The sequence below is a fragment of the Athene cunicularia genome (assembly GCF_003259725.1).
Source record: "Athene cunicularia isolate RWA chromosome 5 unlocalized genomic scaffold, athCun1 chr5_part1, whole genome shotgun sequence".
Classification (NCBI taxonomy): Eukaryota; Metazoa; Chordata; class Aves; order Strigiformes; family Strigidae; genus Athene; species Athene cunicularia.
Genome location: NW_020799101.1, coordinates 40,038,826 through 40,053,300, shown reverse-complemented (window position 1 = coordinate 40,053,300; position 14,475 = coordinate 40,038,826). Strand labels below are relative to the sequence as shown.

At 41.6% G+C, this 14,475-nt stretch overlaps 1 protein-coding gene across 3 annotated transcripts in view; it reads left to right on the top strand.

Moving 5' to 3' along the window:
• The window catches only part of CAPN3 (calpain 3), a 33,059-nt gene that overhangs the window by 15,076 nt on the left and 3,508 nt on the right, over window positions 1–14,475 (top strand). For 2 of the 3 annotated variants that reach the window (XM_026849371.1, XM_026849370.1), the window contains exons 7-21: window positions 1,425–1,508; window positions 1,911–1,996; window positions 2,740–2,817; window positions 3,275–3,435; window positions 3,962–4,131; window positions 4,773–4,784; window positions 5,951–6,159; window positions 6,854–6,890; window positions 8,567–8,584; window positions 9,724–9,825; window positions 11,216–11,293; window positions 11,974–12,031; window positions 12,616–12,680; window positions 13,710–13,778; window positions 14,336–14,414. In XM_026849371.1, the coding sequence (XP_026705172.1) occupies window positions 1,425–1,508; window positions 1,911–1,996; window positions 2,740–2,817; window positions 3,275–3,435; window positions 3,962–4,131; window positions 4,773–4,784; window positions 5,951–6,159; window positions 6,854–6,890; window positions 8,567–8,584; window positions 9,724–9,825; window positions 11,216–11,293; window positions 11,974–12,031; window positions 12,616–12,680; window positions 13,710–13,778; window positions 14,336–14,414 (1,306 nt within the window). The remainder of the gene's footprint in view (window positions 1–1,424; window positions 1,509–1,910; window positions 1,997–2,739; window positions 2,818–3,274; window positions 3,436–3,961; window positions 4,132–4,772; window positions 4,785–5,950; window positions 6,160–6,853; window positions 6,891–8,566; window positions 8,585–9,723; window positions 9,826–11,215; window positions 11,294–11,973; window positions 12,032–12,615; window positions 12,681–13,709; window positions 13,779–14,335; window positions 14,415–14,475) is intronic. The other variant, XM_026849372.1, reaches the window with a different exon arrangement.

Genomic DNA, 14,475 nt, shown 5'->3' with positions numbered 1-14,475 from the left:
CTGCCCAAATCACCCATGTTTTGGAGGGAATTTCCTCCCCAGTGACTGTCTGCTGAAGGAAGGTTGCCAGACTCTTTCTGTAGTTGCTGCCAGTTATTACACATTTCTGAGTCATCACCAGAAAAAAAAATCATGACTCTTCACAAAAAGAGGCAGGTAGTGCAGGCTTCAGAAGCACTTCAGAAAAGTGCCCCAGGGCACCAGCAGAAAATAATATTCTTAAACAGAAAGGAGAAAATGAGGTTCTGGCATGTAATGATGGCGACAAAACGAACAGAAATAAAGAAAAAAGGATATAGATATGAGGTTATAGGCATAAAAAGTATGAAAACAGGAGCAAGTAAAAAAAAAAAAAAAAAAAAAAAATAATTGCGACAGCCAGGAAATATTTGGATGAGATCCTCCCTGTGCAAGCTGAGAATGTATCTGTGTGACCTTACTAATTCTCTGTTTCTATCCCTGCCTTTTTCATGCCCTCAGATGCGTCAGGAAGGGATGGCAGAGTTACTGGCAGGGCCTTGCGGTCACCTCTCAGTGACAGACATAATGGAGGGGGGGGAAAGTTTTGCACATGGTCCACATTGCACATAGCAGAGCCTTCCCTTCCCACCGTTCTCAGTGATCTCTCCTGCAAGTACAGTAGGCTGCGTGCACCTGCCCTTTTGCTCTCAATTCTCAATCTCCCAGACAAACAGCAGTCTGAGATTTGCAAATAAAAATCTGTAAGACACACTCACAGTTGCTTACCAAGACAGAGCAACAAATTACTGGAGAAAGTTATGCCCTTCCTGAACGTCAGTTGGAAAAAATTTCAATCATGAGGATTTTAATGATTACGGAATAAAATGTACATTTCCACAGGATTTTTCTTTTTTTTTTTTAATTAAGTTAGTAGGAAGAGTGTATTAAATCAGGTGTTTTAATTCCATTGTGGTAAGATAACAGCCACGTGTAAAGATTAAAGCATTCTTTTAGGTGCTGATCTGCTCGGATGTTTCTAGTTAATATGTAATAACCTTATCGAGCCATACAGGAACATACTATCCCAAGAAAGGGCTGAAGAGTCCTACTACTAGAAAATCTAATTATTTTGATAAAACGTCCTATACACTAGCATGTTGCGAGTGCAAAATGCAGTAACCTACACAAAGGGAAAAAGTAAATCACAAAATGTCTTTTCCAATTGATATTATTAGCTTTTCGCTTTTTTAGTTCATGCTTCACTCCTTTCTAACCAACAACATTAATTCTGCAGACACTAAGCTTGGTCACCTTGGCAAACACAAAGAAGAGAACAAAACAAGAAACTCCGAAACCTCAACAGTGTCATCCTCCCTCCAAAAGCCCTGGGTGGCAATACCTGCCTTAGAGCAGCCAGCTGAGCTTTGCATGACTCTTATAAGTTTTTATTGTGTGTCTAACAGACCATAGTACCGATGCAGTATGAAACCCGGATGTCTTGCGGGCTCGTCAAAGGTCATGCCTACTCTGTCACGGCTGTGGAAGAGGTATGTACAGCCCTGTTCCTCCAGCTGTGGGGAGCTGTGGTCTGCACTGGCCTAGCACAATGCATGTCAAGCAGAGCTATGAGGATGGGGGAAGTCAAACAAATTTATGAGCTAAGGAAACAAAATTTATATTTAAATAAATGAAAGCCTTGTGGAGAAATAAACCTGTCCAAGTTTTGACTTTCTGGGGAAGTAGATATTCAACTGCTTGGGCAAAGGTTGCCACAGCTGACCACCTCTTGGTTTTACAGCCTTCCAGTACTCCCCCAAGTGGGTCAGGCTGGGCATGTGGCCCAGGAAAGCATCATCACTGGAGGAGCTGGCATCAGCTATTTGACAGACAGAATGTTTCCTTTTTAATCTACTCTCAGTCTATTCTTGTTGCATTCTTTTTTCAATTAGACAACATTTAAAGGGGAAAAAATACGTCTGGTAAGGCTGAGAAACCCTTGGGGGCAGGTGGAATGGAACGGACCTTGGAGTGACAAGTGAGTAAAATGGAGCTTCACGTGATTTGAAACAATTGCAACTTTAATTTGCCTTCATGCAGCTTGTGCATGAACCAAACATTTAATGATGACATGTCTGAATTGTCTTTGCTGTAATTTTGACACATGCACTTTGAACTTGATCACAGGTGAGTGCTTAGCTGAATCTGTAATAAGCAAAGAATACCTAAAAAAAGATGTTAAGAGGGACTTTAATCAATAGAAATTAAGACACCCCAGCCCGATAGCACAGTCAATTAGATTTTATTGTCTAGCAAGTTCAGCAACATGCATTTTCAAATCAAGATGTGACAGTAGAAAAATCTTTTAAGCCATGAAAGAACTGGATGAAGCAAGATGTCAGTACATGTGCAAGTCTGGATAAAGCTTCTCATTAGGCTTTACTAAAAGTAATTTCAATAGCTACTCCAGCAGTGAGAGTCTGTAAACACTTTTTTTCTTCAAGCTAAATAAAATAAAGAGACTTCAGCAGATTTTGAGAGCTGCTAGGAGGAACTCTGAAGGGAAGACAGAGAGAGGTAGGGTAAATGCTTTTTTATTTGGGTATATGAGGAGGAAGGTAGCATTGAGAATAAATGGTTGCAAGGCTCACAAAGGAAAAATTATATAGATGTAGCAAGATGACTCTTGCCTTTTCACTGTATGAGGCCTACAGTAAAGAGTAGAAATTTTAATGAAAACTGTATTGCAAATAGTAATCTATCTTGTTTGCTCTTTTGAAGGTCAGAGGAATGGAACTTCATTAATGAAACAGAGAAAATCCGCCTGCAGCACAAGATCGTGGAGGATGGGGAGTTCTGGTGAGAGTATCAGTCAAAAACCTGTGCTTCTCTAGGAGATATGCAACCATAGCAAAAATTAATCACACTGTACTACTTAAATCTTCTAAAGTCATTGCAGTAATCCCTGTTTCCTTTCATATTACCCTGCTCTGTGATCCCCTCCTTTTCCCACCAGGGTTTATTGAGTGCCACCAGCACAGTCCTTCTAATTATGCTACAATTCCACAAGCTTTCCATCACCCTTCCTATGTACCATCTTCTCAGCCCAGTTTCCCCCACTTTGGAGCTATACCTGCTGTGTTAATTGACCAACCAGCAGGCCAAATGCATTAGGAAATCATGGTGCTCCCACTGCAAACTTGCTCTAATAGTGGCAGTATCGTTGTGGTCACCCTCCTCCATCTCACCAGGATCTTTTGGACAACCGCCCACCATGTATATCCATTTGGGTTCAGTTTCCCCTCAATTCCCCCAGGATATCATTTGAAGATTTCATGAGGCACTTTACAAAACTCGAGATCTGTAACCTCACACCTGATACTCTGGAAGCTGATAAACTCCAAACCTGGACGGTGTCCGTCAATGAAGGGCGCTGGGTGAGAGGCTGCTCAGCTGGAGGTTGCCGCAATTACCCAGGTGAGCAATGGGTCTTGAGAGATACGGCCTCTTTGATGGGGACTGCATGAGATCCCACAGCCTGATCCATGCTTGGCCGTAGGAAAAGCCTTGCTTCCTCAGTGGACAAGGCACACGATTTTATAGCTGGAAATCTTCTGTCACTATGATTGTGACAGCACCTTGTAAGCCCAAAAGGTAGGCCTGGCAAGGAAAAGTCACTGCTCAGATGCTTCACTGCCCCAAGATAAGAGAGATAAACTTCACTCAAACAGATTTGAATTGAGAAATCCACTTTCTTATAGTTTTAGGTGCTTTGGAAGATTGTCAGATGACAGTTCTTCATTATCCTCCTTTGTTGTGCAGTTTTCTTAGAACTACGTAAAACCCATAATACAGCAAAAAATATATATACACATATTAGCCAATTTCAACCTTTCCCTTGGGAGCCATGGGCAGGGAACTTAAAAGTTCTCTTTGATCATGAGTATCATTAGAAAACTGAAGCTTTACAAGTTCACTCTGGGTTGTTGGTGGGATTTCACAGATACATTTTGGACCAATCCCCAGTATCGCCTGAAACTCCTGGAGGAAGATGATGACCCTGAGGATGAAGAAGTTGTCTGCAGCTTCCTCGTCGCACTGATGCAGAAAAATAGGAGGAAAGAACGCAAGCTAGGAGCCAACCTGTACACCATTGGCTTTGCCATCTATGAGGTACCAGCTCTAGACTTTGTCCTTTGCACCATGGTCACAAATCCTGACAGTATGCATTTACTAAGAGAGTCACTGAATAATTTAGCCTAATTACATGAATTGCAATTTTTACTTTGCAAGGAACTCAGGGGAAATCTGGAACAGAAGAAGGAAATTCAAGGCTTTGTAACAATTCAGACCATAGTGACCTCAGGTTTTACCCCATCCATAAGTAATACACTTTTTACGCTTGTATAGGGTCTCAATGCCAGATTTTAACATTCTTCCACATATATTTTTCAGTCTCCCTTTCATCTTTGCTGAAATTAAATATTTAATTGTCAGAATGAAGTAAAAGAAAGAAACAGTCATCCAGGACCCATGCGTAGTGATTAACCTCTACCCTTGCTATTGACTTCATGAAGTCAATTTACACAGTCCCTTGCACAAACACATTTAATTCAGATCTTAGTGGATCTCATGTAGAACCCAAGAAATCTAGAAAGGAAGAGGGAAATTGCTTAGAATATTTTTCTAACTTGGGGCATTTTAATTACTGGCTGTGAACCCAGAAATCTATGTGAATGCCCTTCTGTATGACCTATAAACAAGTGGACTCACCTAGCAGCTCTGACTGATTCTTCTCTCTGTTTCTCCCTAAGGTGCCCAAAGAGGTATGAGCAGAACGGAGGCAGATTGACATCTTGGTGTATACTCACAGCTAGTGTTACTGTTGTGCCTGTCTGTAAGTCAGCAGGAAACTGTCCAGTCAAATTTGTTTTCAGGGATGTAACACAGAAGTGAAACTGCTAACCTTTCTGTTTTGAGTGTTTACTAGTAACATTTCCCAAGTAATTTTTAGTTCCTTCTCACCCACACCCCATTTTCACTTGTACCTTTTCCTCAGTCCTTCTTTTCTATTCTGTATGAGACCTGGCCACGGCTTGCACGGTCAGCCAGTGAGCCGAGGCTGCAGGACGCAGCATCAGCCAGCACTTTGCCTTTGCACTCCATGGAGAACCACCCTAAACCACTTCCATTTCCTCCTGCAAATAATGCCAATGGCCTATATCCTGCAGGAACAGTTTTTTCTCTATCGTCTTAGAATTTGTCTGGAAAAATCAATGGTATTTTCAGCCATTGAAGAAAACATATTCAAAGTACACAAGTTAAGTTTTTCTGAGCCTGCCAGTAGCTGAATCATTGGCATCTCAAGTTTTACAAACAAGCTCACCCGAAGGCTATGTTACCTGGAAAACATGAAGATGACAGCCTGAATGTTGTCTTTGCTGACTGTTTTACAGGTGGTTATTTCTGCAGAAAACAGCCTGCAAGTCTTCTCAGTGCACAATTCTTGACTTAGTGTTCATATTTGAACTGATACAACGTTTGATTAATGTGTTTCTTTAGCAGATACAGAATTCACGTTTTCCCCAGGCAAGGACACGTTCCCAACAAAAGCACCTTCACCTCACCACACTGCTTGTAGGACTTTGTATATACCATTCCTTGCCATGCCACCCTCCAAGGAAAGTAGCTGAACTTTGGTTACACACGACTTAACATCCAACAAGTCAGTCAGATAGAAGTGCCTACCCAGCAGAACAGTCTGCAGGTGGGCCCTGGAGTAACCCTCAGAAGCCAGCTAGACCCTTAAGTAGCAACTCAAAGGTGACAGACTCCCTATCTGTTCCCAGCTAGCATCCCTCATCAGCTCCCTGCTTGCTAAGCTGCTGCTTCATTTGTGTTTTCTGTCCCAACCATGTACTGCCCGCATGACAAGCCACCTCGAGAACGTGTAAGACTTCCCTGAAGACAAACTGATTAATTTGTTCTGCAGATGCACGGTACTAAGCACCACTTGCAAAAGGATTTTTTCCTCTACAATGCCTCCAAAGCTAGAAGTAAGACCTATATAAACATGAGAGAAATCTCTGAGCGCTTCCGGTTACCTCCCAGCGAGTATGTCGTCATCCCGTCAACATACGAACCCCACCAGGAGGGAGAATTCATCCTGAGGGTCTTCTCAGAGAAAAGAAATCTGTCAGAGTAAGTTACAGTTCCACTTATCAGACATAAAGGTGGAGGTGAGCTCACTAATCTACTATAGTCATGCTCCCAGTTTGCTACGCCCTGCTTTTAATTTTCTTGACCTCTCTAGAAACTCCAAGCTGCAAACTCATTTCCCTGAGCTTCCCAAAGCAAGGGTCTGCTTTGAATTGTCTTTGGAGGAGCTCACTGCTTGCAGGATATCCTTTGTAAACATATCATTAGCCATTTTTATTAATGAAAATCAACCTGTTCCATTTTATTGCTATATGCCACTGGCTGAAGTTTTGGCTAGATAGATCTAATTCCAGTCATGAATTAAACACAGAAGTAGGTAGGTAGTTCTTTTCCACCCTGCTCTTCAACTAGTTTCTTAGAGCTCAGCAAATTGCAGCCCGTGTCACTCTATTAGGCCAAACAGCTTCTGTTTTACTCCCAGTTGTCAAAGTTCAGTGTTATCGAGGCTCTTTAGAGCAGTAAACCAGGCAGCCGTCCTCCTGGAAGTGGTACTTGGGATGCTCAGCATCAACTGGGAAAAAGCTACAACTAGAGCCAGCAGCTGTAATGCCTGGAAGCAAGCCCACACCACTGGCTGTTTGGCAAGTTCAAGTGGCTGCTTATAAACCAGCTACAGAAACAAGTAAGGTCGGGAACAGTCTCTTTCCTAATTTATTTAATTTTTGCTTTCTTCTAGGGAAGCTGAAAACATGATTGAGGCAGAGCGTCCATCAGTAAGTACTGTCCTGCACCTCTTTTGTACATGAATAGGAGTAGGGAGAGGGGGAGCATCACTTCTAGGGAAACCTACAGCAGGAAACCATTTGCAGCCATGTGACGGCTCCTTTAGCATCAATACCCTCACTTTTTTCTCATTAAGGTACTTCCATTAACACTTGCTTTCTATACACTATTTTCTGATTCAGTCAGACCCAAGTCTTCTGCCAGATTTGAAATCTGCTCTTGGCATAAAGCAGCTGGATGCTAAGCATTGCCTTTGCCTCCATCAGTGGATATTATGCATTTACCAGAAGAGGCCTAGGTCTGTTCTCCAAGATATTTTCATTGTGAAACTCGTATCTCTTCTAATAAAGAAAAAAGTACCTTATTTTGAAGTACTTGCTGAGGCATGGAATCAAACTCTACAACTCACTAAGAGTTATAAATTAGTATGATTATTACGACGTCAGGCACACGTGGGATCCCTCCGCCACAAATGTGCACGCCGGGAGCCAAAAAAACCCAGCTCCTTTTATTGTTTGAAATGTTACGTATGCATTAGGATTCCGAAGATAAGGAGGGAATATTACAATTAGTTCCGAGAAATTCCCCTCTTGCCCCCCTCCTCCATGTCCGTCTTCTTTGCACCTGCGCAGTGCCTCCTGGTGAGGGTGGGCCGGGCTCTTCAAGGGTCTTCAGGATGAAGTAAGACTCCTTCCTCTTCATGAACTTTTCAACGTTGCTTCCTGGACATGCTCTCCAGGTTGTAGAGTCAGTTCTACCTGTTTGTTTTGTTAATTGGAACTTTTGTGTCTATCAAGATATTACAGGAAGTAAATCCTTGGTGTTAGCAGGAATTGGTCATCCTTTAGCTGGTATGTCTCCCCCTTGATCTCAAAAACAGGGATTAGTTTACTATCTATCCTGTTTTCTGTAAGAATGTTATCTAGCTAACATTGTTTAATGGGGCTCACAACTTTGTCAATATTTCTTTGGGGTTTTTTTTTGTTTTTTTTTTTGCTTTCCTCAGATCATTGCTTTCTGGAAAAGGATCCTAATGATACCGATTCAAACTAGCATCCGTGACAAGCTCTAACCCTTCATTCACCCTGAGGTTTTACACATGTTTGTGGGAATACAGTAGAGCTAACAATTTTGAAAAAAAAAAAAATCAGAGGAAATGCTCTTGCACATAATTGAGCTCCACCAAACCTTGCTCAGAAGTGCTCTCCTTTTCTTTGCTGTCACAATAACAAAGTATCTGTCCAGATCTGGTGGAATTTGATTGCCACCAGATAACATTGTACCTCTGTGCCCACAAATCAATCTCCACCTCACTGACAGGTGGGAAAAAGAAAAGGAATAGTCAGAGCTAAAGATACAATAGAGATTTTATGGCAGCTGACAAAGCCCCAGATGAGACAGGACACTATTTTGCTATGGTTTCTGCAATTGCTGTCCTTCAGTATGCTAGTTCTTGGCGGGTGCATCTTCCCTCATTTTTGGAGATTTGAAAACTATGAATATAGGTAATGGGAAAAAGAAAACCCTGTATGGACATGGAAAGAGAAAAATAAATGTGAGAGAGTAAGAGGTAAAGTTTTACTTTTTTCATCAGCTCTGCATAATCCGGGTAAAATCTATAATTCTGTTTAAAACTACTTTTTTTTTTTTTTTTTTTTTTGTACAGAAGAGGAAAAAGGGCAAGGTGGGTAACTGTGCAATGTGTTGAGTGCCAGCATGGCAAAGAGCATGTGCAATGCATACAGGAGGAGCAGAGCTCCTTGGTATGGTGCTTTCTCTGCATCTGGAAACTAATCTAGTTAGTGAAGGGGCACTGGATAAGAGGCCATCTGCAGGAAGCGAAGATTTTGTCTTCCTACAGTAAATTCTAATGAAATAGCATTAGCATCACATACCACTCTCACTCAAGGGAGTGGGCAAAAGGGTAATAGAAACTTTTCAGCTTTATAAGCTTGATCCTCTGAGTTGCTCAGACTGCCCTTCCTGCCTGCCTCTCCACAGGCACTCTGACAGCCCTTTCTAGTGAGACGCATCCCTTCTCCAGACACACGCCCTCACACTTGCTTTCTATTGCCTAATGCCGCTACACCTCTTTCCTGAAGTTTCTGCTCACCGAAATCCACAATTCTCCTTTTGTTTCTACACAACACATTTAGGACCTTGAAGATGTAAATAGACATTTTAATCCCAAAACGGGCTGATTGCAACTAATAATCCAGGGTAACACGTCTTGTAGCGGCTTTCCTTGTTTAAATGCACTAAAACAGAGCAATTGCACATGGCTGAATGCTTCGAGAATTAATACAGAGACAGAACATATGCTTTGCAATACTAAAACGCTCCTACACATATACTCCTTTTCTGTGTAGGATTCAGATTCTGTTTGTTTTCAGTGCTACTGTCCTTCATCAAGAGGGACAAGAGAATCTGGGAGGCTTATTTTGCTAAATTAAAAAAAAAAAACAACAAACCAACCAACCCAAAAATCAACCCCCCAAAGAACTCAACACGAAACATTTAAACTGTTACTGGCTTTCTGAAAAGCAAAGCTAGAAGCAAGAGATTTTTTTTTTTTTTTGCATTGCTTTGCAGAAAGACTTTTGCAGCTTTTTTAACATGAGGCGAGTAGTAACTTCAGAAATTCCTTACCTCTGTTTTCTTTCTTTTCTTTCATTCCCAGCCCTGGCTGCTCTGGTCACAGTCTCAGGGGCTGTTGCTGCATGTGCTTTACCACAGAATGGTTGTCGCCAAATATTTTCGCTTCTACTCTTTTATTGTGTAATTTCCATTTCTCTTTTGGTCTCTTCCTTCTTCCTCTTCTAGCCTATCATCTTTGTTTCTGACAGAGCAAACAGCAATAAGGAGCTGACAGCAGATGAAGATGCTGACAAAGATGGTGAAAAAACCCACACAAACGAGAAAAAGGTTTCTGCAGGGGAAAATAAAGCTTGGTCTGGCTAGCATGAAAGAGTGGCTGGGGAGAGCAGGGCAATGGGGCAAGATAGTTGACAGCTGAGGCATTTAAGATACTTAACAGCTTTTCATCAAATCTTAGCATAACTTGCATCTGGTTTATGTGGATCTAATGAGCATGAACAACAGAGACTATCCCTTCAGTTATTTAACACATGTGCTAGAGGATTTAGTTGTTTGAAAACATCACCTGGTTGCTCTGGTAGACAAGGATGCCAGCTGTGAGAGATCCCTTCCCCATCAGCAGCACAGTTCCAGCCACACTTGCTCAGCCTCCTGAAGTGGTACCTGCTTTACACCAGGCACACACATAAATTGCACCCGAGGGGCTTGAGGAGCTCCTGGCAATGATCGCAGCCTCTCCCCAAGACAAATTACACGTCTAGGGAGGTGTAGGGACACCAGTCCCCATCGGTCAAAGGAGAAGTGGGTGGGTAAACCCAGGAACTCCTGCACCCCTCCTCTTTTCTCTCACTGCTGTAGAGGAGGAAAACAGGGCAGCAAGTTCAGAGCTTCTGCCTGCAGGTGGGTGAGGGGTGTGGGATGCAACGGGCAGATCCTGCAGCCAGGCCCATGGCATCTGGAGGCACAGCTTGAGCATCTGCTGACTGGCACAGTGGGAACCAATCTTAACCTTCCTCTGCATTTAGACTAACACAATTCCACACACACACACACCCCCCATCCCCCCCAAACTAAGCAGATAAAATCAATTTACTTTGTTACACTAATTCCTGTAATTTAATGGCAGGGCACACACACACACACACACACACGTAAAATCATAAAATCACAGAATACCAGGTTGGAAGGGACCTCAAGGATCATCTGGTCCAACCTTTCCTGGCAAAATACAGTTTCCTTTTTCAGTATCAGCCTCAAAGTTCAGGCTTGCTCTTTGCATGTGTTTGAAAAAGCTTCACTTTTATCATTCCCCTCTGTCTCACGTGCCACTTGTCTCCAGCAAGGGGCATCCCCACATCACAAAGAGCTCTCAGGCCCCAGTCCCTCCGGTCAATTCACACCCTACAGGGCAGCTATGGATCAGATAAGCCTCTTCTGCTCTGAACTTCTCCTTTGCTATATTTTGAAACCAAAAATTGGGAGATAAACATTTGCCAGTGAAAGTAATCATCTAGGCTCCTTCCAAGAGAAAGGGAATCAAGAGAATGAACTTAAATACTCAGCAGTTTTGCCAAGGAACACATTTAACCAAAAAAAGGGGAAAAGAACAGGAGGACAACCTGTTCCTCAAAAGACTAAGAGGCTCCCTTGCACAAGGGCGTGTGAGCCATTCCCTTCCCCGCTGGGCTAAGACTATCTCTTTGCTTTCTCTTTTCAGCGTCCTTCAGCAAAATCTCGTGAGGGGAGTGAAGAGGAAAAACAGTTCAGGAATATTTTCCGACAGATTGCAGGGGATGTGAGTATGCAACCGATCCCTGTCTCTGCCATCAGAGCAGTCTAGCCACAACAGCACCTAAATCAACTGCTTTACAGATTCACAACATTGAACTTCAAAATTTCCTTTAAATTTCCTTCTGACACATTTCTTTTGAGATCTGAAGCTAAGCAAACCCAAATCTAAATCCAATCAAGTATACAGCTATCCTCATGTGTACATATAAACTGTTTCCATTGTGTACGGGGGAGCCTTATTTAAATTCAGGCTTTTACTTCTATCACCACTACAAGATGCTATTTTGCATAGCACGAATACACAAGTTAGAAATGCAATGCCCTTCAGCGTATGCTTAATGAGGGAAGTTAGAAGTAAAAACAGGTCAAAGAACTGCACAAATCAAGAGGCTGCAAATTCATTACAGGGATTTTTGCATTTTGCTTTTTTGGCTTATACGGTGGCTTGAAATTACTGGTTGTTCTTCTTGTTGTAGTTTAATAAGCACTATATGGTAACTTCAGACCTCCTGTGTACTGCGGCCTCAAGAAAGATTTGAACTGATGTTTATATGAACTAGAATGCTCTCTTCTTTGAAGCATGTATATGCCATACTGAGAAACAACCGTACTTTTAGTATATTCACCCATCTGTTTAATACAGACTATTGTAATTGATTATATTCTCACCACATTTCCCACCAGGACATGGAGATCAATGCTGAGGAACTCAGGAATGTTCTCAATAATGTCGTAAAAAAACGTGAGTTTGAGCATGTTTTTCAGTAACCCTGGACAAAGAAATCTGTGATATAACGTAACCTTCCACCCCTGAGCTACCCTCTAAAAATTATTTATGGTTTCAGACTCACAGATTTCCAGTTACGCTTCCATGGACTTTGCATCTGAGACTTTAGCAAGCTGAGTTTTTCATAGAGATGATCTCTATGAGTGATCAAGTACTGATAACGCAGAAATGCACAAATGTTCATTGGAAGCACCGCACAGGATAATATAGCAATGCGTTTTAAAAACCAAAAATAATTCTAATGAAGAGCCAAACCTTTCTCCCTGTTTAGCAAACTTCAGCCTAAAGACTCTGGGCTTGCTTCGTTACCTGGAAGTTAGTTTGGAATATTCTGGAGGTTTTTATTTTAAATAACAGGTCAAGAAAAGTCATCTCTAGTTCACAAGCAATTACATTACTTAAGAGTCTTCTCAGATCTTTCTACCACTCCTTTCTTACTGGAAGTAGGTTTTGGCTTCTACTGTGAGTAGTTACACCTAAAACAAAGAAGCGCTTGCTGACCTACATGATCTGTTTTCACCTGGGATCATTTATTTCAGATAAGGACCTAAAGACAGAAGGATTTGAACTGGAATCCTGCCGCAGCATGATTGCTTTAATGGATGTATCCTTTTCTGGTGAACAGGGAGTGCTTGATACCAAGCTAGTCCACTTGGATTGTATTTCCCACCACTACACATGCACAACTTACTAAAACAGGGAAGCAAAACAGTTCGTTATAGTCTGTAGTCAGATAACACAGCATTCCTGATGTGGCACATCTTGACTCCAGTCATCTCAACATTAGTGCAGTTGGCAGATGAAAATAACCCAAACCAGAAAACTAAGAATAAGCAGTCGGTATCATACCCTTCCTTAGGTATCAGTGACTGGCCAGCTCATTTACTAAAGCATGATTTTTTTTAAAAAATGATTTTTTAAACCAACTCAACATAACTACAGTTCTTGCCAAGAAACTTACTATATTTCTCTTAAGTTTATAATGTATTATACATTCCACTGTGTGCTTAGCGCGCAACACATACAGAAATTGTCTCAGAGCAAGTATAATAAAACACTACAAGATGCCATACGGGGTTGCCTCTGATGCAACATTACTCAGTCTTCCTATTTGACGTAACACATGATTTTGAGAGAACTTGAGCACATTCAAACATAACTAGAACAAACTTTTAACTACAACCCAGAGTCATAATGGTTAAGTCTAAACACATTTTTGTAAATGGCTCAACATTTTGTTTAGTCCTCAATTCATTTTAAGCAAAGCATGAAGAGCTTTGCTTTACAATAAAACTCAGTTGTTTTTAAAAATGTTAGGTAAGCTTCATATTTGGAGGGATTTGGAAAGAGCCCAGTAAAACACCCTGCTTATGTACTTTGTTAATAGCTCCAGGAGCGACAGGTATTTGCTTCTACACGAAGTACAAACCATGTTTCACAGTTCTCAAACATAATACTATGAACAATAACCAAAATGTTCGCAAATATTTTACTACACAACTCAGGCTGCTGTTAATGCCGAGAAGATCCTGAACTCGGTTTCACATTTGTCCCTTCATCAGTAGTTGCAGGTTTAATTAATTTTCTCTTTAAAATATTGTGGGTTTTTTTTACCTGAACGTTTGCATCACAGACAGATGGCTCAGGGAAGATAAACTTTGATGAGTTTCGACATCTCTGGGACAAGATTAAAAGCTGGCAGGTATTACTGGTATCCACAGCACTGTTCTTAGCAGTACAAAACTTTGATACTAAACCCAAAACTCTCTACATATACTAAAACAAAAAGAAATGACAAATTAGCTTCTAAAACCAAAAGTAATGTCTTTCCTCATCCTGCTTACAGCCTAAGCAAATAGGCTAAATCTCTGAAGCTCTAGGCACTCAAATAAGAATTTCCCCCATGAGAACAGTAGAGGCATACAAGTTGGAGGAGGAGGATGGGAACTAGAATCAGGCCTCAGAAATAGCTTAATTAGGGCAATCAAGAAAGAGGATTAACAGCATAAACTCAAGTCAAACAAGGAGATTCTCTAGGGGAGGGCTTTTTGCTTCTCGTGGTACGGATCTAAATTATTTTACTCTACAACTGAGAGAAGCTCTGTGCCGACATCCCAGGCTGCCTGGCAGCGGCAATGTAAGGCAAATGGCAAAGCCTCCAAGTGCCTGAGGCACGCACCTCATAACCAGTCAGTGGGTACATTCAAAAGATGTACAAGCTTTTATTTCTGCTGTGTATTTATTTTTTTCTTTTTCCAGAAAATTTTCAAGCGTTATGACACGGATCATTCAGGAACCATTAACAGCTACGAGATGCGCAATGCAGTCAATGATGCAGGTACTTCCCACAGTGTCCGACAGCTGAAGAAACCTTATTTTGCTTGATGTATCACAGGGTG